Source organism: Lycium barbarum, unplaced genomic scaffold, assembly GCF_019175385.1.
Source record: "Lycium barbarum isolate Lr01 unplaced genomic scaffold, ASM1917538v2 unchr_scaffold_93, whole genome shotgun sequence".
Classification (NCBI taxonomy): Eukaryota; Viridiplantae; Streptophyta; class Magnoliopsida; order Solanales; family Solanaceae; genus Lycium; species Lycium barbarum.
Genome location: NW_026843544.1, coordinates 1 through 9,367, shown reverse-complemented (window position 1 = coordinate 9,367; position 9,367 = coordinate 1). Strand labels below are relative to the sequence as shown.

General features: G+C 35.0%; 1 protein-coding gene across 1 annotated transcript; it reads left to right on the top strand.

Annotated features, from left to right (window-relative positions):
* The first annotated feature begins 6,208 nt into the window (after window positions 1-6,208).
* On the top strand, window positions 6,209-8,035 carry LOC132625794 (protein FLOURY 1-like). The gene has a single exon (XM_060340363.1). The coding sequence runs from the start codon at window positions 6,787-6,789 to the stop codon at window positions 7,693-7,695; it is 909 nt and encodes a 302-aa protein (XP_060196346.1). The 5' UTR covers window positions 6,209-6,786; the 3' UTR covers window positions 7,696-8,035.
* Window positions 8,036-9,367: the final 1,332 nt, after the last annotated feature.

Genomic DNA, 9,367 nt, shown 5'->3' with positions numbered 1-9,367 from the left:
TGTTCAATGTACTCATGTCCCGCCCATACTCTAACATGAAGCATTTCACATGATTTGTACCTACGAATTCCTTTCCCTTATGATTCTTTATGACCCGCTCACGATAATGGGATTGATGAATGAAAAGTAAGATAATCTAAGGTATTCACATCTAAGTTTCAAAACGAACAAGAGTTTCTTTCCTGCACCCTATAGATCTTATATATTTTCGGGAGTTCTCTACTCATATTTGACGTACTCATGTCATGCCATGCTCGAGTTTCACACTAGATGTTGGGATCCTATTTCTATTCTATGACTTATGTCAGACTCATTTTCACCAATTTGCGATTTCATCCAAGGCCTAAGTTGTACTCTTATCTCATATCTATCGTGGTGACATACGAACGACTATGATTAAGTCTCTAAGTGTTCAGATCCTACCCGCGCTCAATATTCATCCCTCATATTGTAACAATCTTGTTTCTGACATTCAGAACTCATGTTATGATATCCATGTTTACACATATTCGTATCTCATGACAATTTAGCACTCATGTATTCATGCCAACCAGCCTTCATATATATGTCCCACGTCATGCCCCTCACGCCCAGGTACTTATGTCATGTTCGTGCCTATTTTCCAGTACTCATGTCATTCCTGCCTACAGATTCTCTTCCAAACCCCATGTATAGTAATCATGTAATCATTTAGCCAATATCCATGTGTTCAGGTCAGCTCAGTATTCATGTTAGCCACATTCAAGATTCCGTAATCACGTTATATCATATCATGCGTATTAAGATACCCTGTGAGGTTTGTGTTGGTACTTTAGTTAGCTGGCAGGCTTTTGAGAAATGTCGTGAGAGTCCGAATTACGAAGGTAGTCTTGTCATAATTTTTGTAAATTCCAGAGTTAGTAGTAATTCTTAATAACTAGTCATAAATCGAGGACAAATGTTTCACGATTCTCGTTCATGTAGGTACTACTCAGTTTCATTTTCCCATATACACGTTTCTATGTAATCACGTATTCAGTTCTCATGATCCATGACCATGTTCCCACATAATCATGTCGAGCTCTTATGTTCTATGTCATGTTTCCTTCATGATCATGTGTTCAAGCCATGTCCAGTTCCATTCTTAACAAAGACCCATCATTCGAGGACGAATGATCCCAAGGGGGAGATATTGTAACATCTCGTATCTTACAATAAAGGTTAGACTCGTACTGTTAGAGTTTCAGAGGAAATTTGAAAGTTTGTGCGTTTTTGCGAAAATGGTCGACATGCCTACTTCGGGCACCCTTAAACCCTTAATTCGTTGAGAATTTGAGAAAGCTTAGAATATGAAAGTTGTAGGTCTTTGAAATACCTTTCAACCATATATTATAGAGCACAAACAGAGATTTGTCCTAGAAGTTATGCCCGTTTTACTGGACGCTACACAAACTAGGCATAAATATTTGGTCTTTAATTTTTGTCCTTCGCCTAAAATACCACGAGATTCTAAGTTCGAATCCTGGTTCAGCAGAAAAAAAATTCGCAAGGCAGAGTTTCGCAGCAAAATTAGGCCTATTCGGGCAAAAGTTAATTCCAATAGTATATATATATATATATATATATATATATATATATATATATATATATATATATATATATATCCTGCAAAATTTCACAAGGCAAACCTTTTCCTTAAGGCTGAATGTGCCTTAAATTCTGTCTTATAAGGCAGAATATTGCCTAATAAGGCATAACTAAATTCTGTCTGGCAGACTTTTCACGAAGCCTTGCCTTGCGATATATTTTTTTACTGAGCGAGGGTTCGAACCCAGAACCCCGGAGTATTTTCGGCCACTTTTTTAAGCGAATGACAAAATTTAAAGACCAGTAATTTGAGGAGCAAAAATTAAGACCAACGCCTTTGAAGGGAAATCCGTGTCAAATGAGGGCTTGGTCCTGACTCACACCCCAAAAGCTAGCTCAAAGAGAGGAGGATTGCTCAAGCCTTATAAGGAGCCCAGGGTTCTCGTCCGTCACCGATGTGATATATTTCTCCACACCCCCTCCCCCCACGCCCAAATCCGGACATTATTTTTATCCTGATCTACTGTCCGGTCTGCAACGTTCACATTCATGGACCGGGGGCATTTTCACCCCCCATCGATCCTGGACCGATCAATTGGTCCAGGGGAATTCTGACCCCTCTTTTTTCTGGAGGCTCACATCAGATCAGGCTTGAACCTGGCTCTGATACTATGTAAATAAATGGGTCTTAGGCTTAACTCAACCCCAAAAACTAGCTTATTTAATGTGGACGAACTTTTTCTGATCTAGACTTACCTAAGCAGTTAAATGTGGGATATCAAATAGTAGCAATAAATAATAATGTAAACAATTTTTATACACGTAATCCTTAATGAAATTTATCTAATTGTGATTGTGTAAAGATACTGATATCATTCAGGCAGTTCCATTCTTACTGTTCTAGGAAGAAGGAAAGGATAAAAGATCCCACGAACAGGGTTAGCGTAAGAAGAGCTTTTGCAAGAAGGACGTCGTTCTCAGATGGGCAGATGGAGCTGTTAGAAAGAACTACCGATCGTGGTAAAATCTCTATAGGCAAGTAGCCCATGATTTTCGCAAGGGAAAGGTAGCCAACCTGGGATACGTTGCGGCAAGGAATAGGAAGGTGCCTCTAGCAGATTGCCCTTTCTTTTCCTTGGATAGAATTCAACAGATTTGATTGCTTATGATAGACCAAAGAAAGACACTAATAGAGTATAGCAAGTTGCTAGTAAAATAGCAATAACTTTATTGCAAGCTTACTGCTTACCAATCAATAGCTATTTTTTAGTTTAATTTTTATAGTACAAATCACAGGCTTTATTCAAATCTTGAAAGGCGACATGCATTTACCTTTCGTGCTTTAACTTCGATTGCTAAAACTTTTAATTGAAAAAACGAAAAAGGGCCAAATATACTCTTGTACTATTGGAAATGGGCTAAATATACCCCTCGTTATATTTTGGGTCCAAATATACACTTACCGTTATAGTTTGGCCACAAATATACCCCTCCACCGTTAAAGTTGTCCACCTTGAACATCCTATGCTACATGACAATGATATTTGATGAGGTGGATGCCACTTGGCATTGCCACCTCATCACCCCTAACCCATTTTATACCTTCCATCTTCCACCACTAAAATTTCCACCCTCCACCACCATTTCCACCATGGAGTAAGCAAAAAATAATCCAACAAAACTGGCAAGCACAATCAATTGAAAAACGAAGTGGTAAAGTTGCCCTGCGTATTCAAGCCGTGGTTGAGTATATGATTTGGGAGATTTTGCTTGTTTTGTTAGAAATAATTCACTGATAGTAGCAAACTTAGTAAAAGACTATGTATTTTCCTCAGGGTTAGATCTTGTTTCAGTGCAACTGGGACCTTTCATATCCTAGTTTTACTCATATTGTTTTGTGGTGCTTCACTTGTCTCTCTTGCCTTTTGTTTGGTGCCAGAGAAATTTTCATTTTTTGCATTTAAAACCGCTTTAGCTTAGAGATTCTGATTTTGACATGGTGAAAATGGTGGTGGAGAGTGGAAATTTTAGTGGTGAAAGATGGGAGGAATAAAATGAGTTAGGGGTGATGAGGTGGTATCAACCTATTAAAATATCATTGTCATATAGCATAGGATGTCTAAGGTGGACAACTTTAACGGTGGAAGGGTATATTTGTGCCCAAAGTATAACGGTAAAGCTTTTGGACCTAAAGTATAACGAGGGGTATATTTGGCCCTTTTCCGTTCAAAAAATTACGGAATTATTTTTCATTGATACTATTGCAAAACGGATTCAAAATGGAAGCAGAACCAATTTCTTTTACCTCATGATTATGCTTTTACATTTAATTAAAAAATATCCGCTAATAATATAAAGAAAATTTACATTATATTGTCAATCTTAAAAGTCCAACTACAGGTAAGTGGACTGTACAGAATGTAGTATAATTAACTTGAAAAGAATGATGAGTAACCTATTGGAGCCAAATCAAACTATGGTACTTGGAAAAGAAATTCACACTACTAGCTAATGGATAACGTGAGTCTCAAAATATTACTAACTGAAAATAAAAATAAAGATTTATTTTATACATTACAATTAGCTTAGTTAAAAACCAACTACAAATAATTATCCACGATAAATAGGACTGAAACCAGAAAAAATAATAGATAAATTGGTGCTATTGATTAACTATTTTGCTTTATTTTATATGTCACTATTTTCTTTCAAGTTTGTTCTTCAAAAGATCACATATTTATATCTAAAAATTCTGTTATCCTTAATGATAATTTTTTTTTTACAGTTATCAATTTTTTACGCGATATGATTTATACAGATAGTAACGTATATAATTTAAATACAAAATAAAATGTTGAAGGATTAGTTCTTTGTAACTAAGGCAATACAACACAGTCATATCTAAGCGTGTCAAATGAGCGGGTTGGAGTGAATTTGAGCAGGTTAAAATGAGCTGAGATAACTTGGGCTTAAACGGGTAGGGCTGAAATGAGCTAAAAATCGGGTCATATCCAACCCGCTCAATTCTTATTAACTTTTTAATTATTTATTGCTTTTTTATAATTTATAGTAGCTAATAATTTTTTTTTCTTATTTTATGACTTTATATAACATATCAAACAAAAAATATTTATTTAAAAATATTTAAACAAAGTTTTTCATTGGTCAATCTAAACTGCATATCAATTCAATTTTTAAACTGAATTAAACGGATCAAAATGTGCGGAATTAATAAAATAAGTATATCATTAATCCGAACCTAAACGGGTTGAGCTGATTTTGCTAACCCTAGTCACACCAACAGTCAAACCTCCTGTATTCATTGGGAATGTCCCAATCCCAGCTGCCTTTGGTTCTAATGACAAAATTTATAGCTGTTCCATTTTACTTATTTTAATTTAAAGAAAAGTTTAGGATCTAACCTCAAAAGTACCTCTTTCTCGTGCTTCTATAATATGGCACTGAATTTCTTGTTTGAGAAATTATCTTTCTTTTGCAAGTGTACAGGGGGTAAGTTATAGGTGGGGTATTGGCAGGGTGACCGGAAGAATGGGATAGGTAAAGAGAGAAGGAAAAGTTGTGGGACCCCATAATGTACGCTTGTCAATTAATGAAATTCTCACACAACTATATCATGGTATGCCTCACGCACTATAAATTTTTTCTATACTATAGTAGCTATTCACATGTTTCCACACCCTTATGATTTAACTCCAAACAAATTAGGCACCCAAATAATTTGCTTAATATTTTTTTTTTCCAATTTTTGTAAAGAAAAGATACAGAAAATTATTTAAAAGCGGAAAAGAAGAAGAAAGCAAGTCAAATTACTGTTCACGAAAAAAAAAGATACTATAATACTCCATATAACGGTAGTTAAAAAGCAACCAAATAAATTAATGATTTTGATTTTGTATGCAATTTGGTTTTAAAGTACAGTAAATTTCTTTTAATTTATTTATCAACACTTCAATATATTTAGGGGCAAACCAGTCTGTCAAACAATAATATTGACACTTATGTTATTAACTTCTGACAAATGTTCCGTTAGAGATTCTAAAAGTACTTACTATAATACTTTTGTCATTTAAAAATGGAACATGATATTGCATAACATTATTTCTTTTCACGTTTAAATGAATTTGATATGGTTAAAAGCATAATCAAACAAAAAGCTAAGGTTCACTTCATTTTATCTATTTTGCATAATCAACATTGTTTAACATGATCCGGTCCAAATAAACAATCAGCCAACACCCCACTCCATTCTCACAAAACAATTAGGAAAGTTCTTGAATAGTTAACTTCACCGATTCACCATCTGATTTTCCAGTATGAATTAGTATCATCATCGCACCCTTAAGCTCTCACCGCTACTGCAAACCCAAATCATCTGATTTAACGTTTTTCCTTAATTAACCAGATAAAGAAATTAATTTTCGTGTCTTAACATTTATTGACCAAAAAGTCCCAACATCATATGTGGGCTACCCAAACAAGTGTGTTTAATTATCCATCAATTTTCCCAAAAGAAAAAAAAAACTAATGCAACGGATATTGGCAAAAAATAAATGAAATGGATATGGAAAAGATTAAAAAAACTAATGCGGGGGGTTAAAATGGATATTTCGATAATCTATTAAATAATTCTAACGACATGGTCATTAATACAGACAAGATAAAAGAAATTAAAAAAAAAAAAAAACTAATCCAATAGACTAAAAACGGATATTTCGGTAATCTACAAATAATTCTACAGTAACAACATAGGATAAATTACTTAATAAATACTAGTAATAACCAATTATAGCCCACATGGTACAACACTGTTGATAATGATATGGTACGCATATGATGAAATTACCGAAAAATCCAATTGAAAACGTAGCATCGTGTCCGTATCATACGGCATTATTCAGCAAATCCTTTTATCAGTCCGTTGCTTACTTAAAAATGAGCAATCCTTGCCTTGTCCCTCGATTTCTTCACCTTTATTTCTCTCTTCACTTCCCAATAGTCTCTTCCTATCTACTCTTCTACTTTCCATACCCAAATTTGCACAAAAAAAAAAAACTCTAGTCTATACTCTTCAGCAACCAAAACCCATATCTCGAAACAAAAAAAGAAGTGTTAGTCATAGTTTTTTGTGCTTGAATTTTTTAACTTTTGATTGGAATATTGGCACATAAGAACAGTGGCATTTAAAACTTTGAGACCCACATGCAGATTATTCGTCTTGTATGTTTCTTGTTCATTTTATGCTCAGTCTTTGAGTTTCACAAGAGGTTTTTGGGTTGTTTTCTTGACTTTGTTTTCATGGATTGTGTTGAATCCCTTAAGCATTTGAGTTTGAATGCTGATTTGGGATTTGGGTTTCTTGTGTTTGGTTGGTTTGGGCAAGTGTATAAAGTTTTGGGGTTGTTTTTGTTGTTTGGTTTGGGATTAAGGGTCTTGCAATTTAGTTGGTATTGTAAGGGTTGGAACCGTTTTCTTTGTGCTTTTTGTGGGAAATCAGGTGAATTGAGAAATGGATGTTGTTCAAAAAATGATTTTGATGACAAGTGTAGTGAAAAGATGATATTTTGCAAGTCTGGGTTGTTAAAACTGTTGATGAATGAAAAATATGAAACCAGTGATGATGAATTGGATGATGAACATGAGTGTTGTGATGAAGACAAAGTGTTTGATGTTTTGTCGCTGAGAAAAATGGTTAAGATTGAAAGGGGCAAAGCAAATGCTGCTTGTTTGGAACTTGAAAAGGAGAGAATGGCAGCTGCTACAGCAGCTGAGGAAACAATGGCAATGATTTTGCGCTTACAAAATGAGAAGAGTTTAGTTGAAATGGAAGCAAATCAATATAAAAGATTGGCTGAGGAGAAGCAATTACATGATCAAGAAGTGATTCAATCATTACAATGGCTTGTACTTAAACATGAATCAGAAAGGACTATCTTGGAAGACCAACTCAAATTATGTAGAGAAAAGTTGAAGTCTTTTGGGAAAAGGGATTATGAAGGGGACCACTCAGAAGGAACTGAGGAGAATCATAGTTCTCTCAATACCAACCTTGATGATGCTTTTCATTATACACTCTTTAGCTCTCTTGACATGGATTTGTCGCCAGAGTAAGTTTTTTTTATTTCTTGGGAAAACACTAAATACTGTAGATTTTGCCTCCCTTGATCAATCATTGGGAGAGTGCATCAACTTGTCCAGTTAACCCAGCATCAAGAAATGGTCCATACACTTTTGCTTTTTGATGGTTGTCCAGTATCACTTGCTCTAGGATTTTTCTTTGACAGTTTTAATTGATGTCTCTAGCAACTAATTAGTCCTTCAATAGTTCTAGTAGAGTCACAGGGTCAGCTCCTCCTTGTGTAGTGGAATTATGTTCAATTTTTACTTGTAAATATAATGGTGATATTAGTATAGCAACTCAATTCTCATCAATAAACAGAATGTTATGTTTTGCCAAGTGTTACATGAATACTGTTAACAAGATTTCACTGTTTCTTTAGTATGAATTATACAGTAGCAGCCACCATCACATAGTGTGCATAGATAACATTTTCTGGTTTTCAACTGTAATTTTACGACTTTGATGACAAGACGTACTCCATTAATGAGTATTTTTATGTAAGGAAAAGAGACCCCCTTCTGATGAAACGTGTGAAATACCAAAAATGATCTTATAGGCTTATTTACAATAGAAGACAATCATCCCTTCATTCAAATTGGCATTATTTTCTTCTCTTTATGTCCGCAAGCTGTAAACATGGCAACCTGGTTTTTTACGCAAGGTAAGCTTCTTCAATCAACCGGGAGATTTGGTAAAAAGAAATGGACGTCTCATCAAACTGAAGTAGTATTCCACAATTATCAGGCCAATTAGCTTCCACTTAAAGCAATAACGTTCATCCGCTCTTTTTTATGGATGAATTGATTGATTAAAGTATAAAAAATTTCCAAGATATCCTAGACAAGCGAAAAGTGAACATTAGAGGACAGAAATATAACCAGGAGCAAGAGGCTAGAAACACTAGGTGATTTTTCCATTTCTTAAAATATTGATGGACAGAGTTACTGGTATTTGTGTTGATTGGAGGTAGCAGATACATCGTAGAATTAGTTGAGGTGTGACTATAACAAAAGAAAGACCAGAAGCAAGAGAAGACGATAAACAAGATAAAAGCTATGGAATAACATTTTGGAGAAAAAAGAATAATATAAACTGAAATAAAATAAACAGCTAAACAGGCGCCAATGTTCCCATGTTATCAATTTGAATCTTGAATAAAGGTTTATCAAGCTGCAGTCTTGTTTACTCTGAATGATTCCATAATTGCACGAATGTCACTTTCCTCTTGGGCAAATACCTTTTCAGGAGTTTGTATTCTCAATTCATATAAACAGTTGTTTTCCACTCCGAGGACTGATAGATATCGCCTGTCCCATTCCAGACGAGCAACTCGATCTTGTGGCATTACAGCCAGTTCGTTATTGTTTGCATAAGACTTAATATTCACCTACTCATCACAAATACTAACATAAGAATCTAGAAATACAATACCCGGAAGAAATGCAATACAAATCAACTAAGACAATGATGCTTTAACTGGGAGCTATTCTCCCATCAACCCAACTAATATAGTATGTTAAGAAAATTGACCTTCCTAACACAACTCAAAAGCGGCCAAAATTGCCCAAGGCCATATTATGTGGGACCCTAACACCCCTTCCCACAGCCAAGGCTGGACAGATGGAACGTGAGCAACATAGTATGGGGTCTTAACATTGGGTA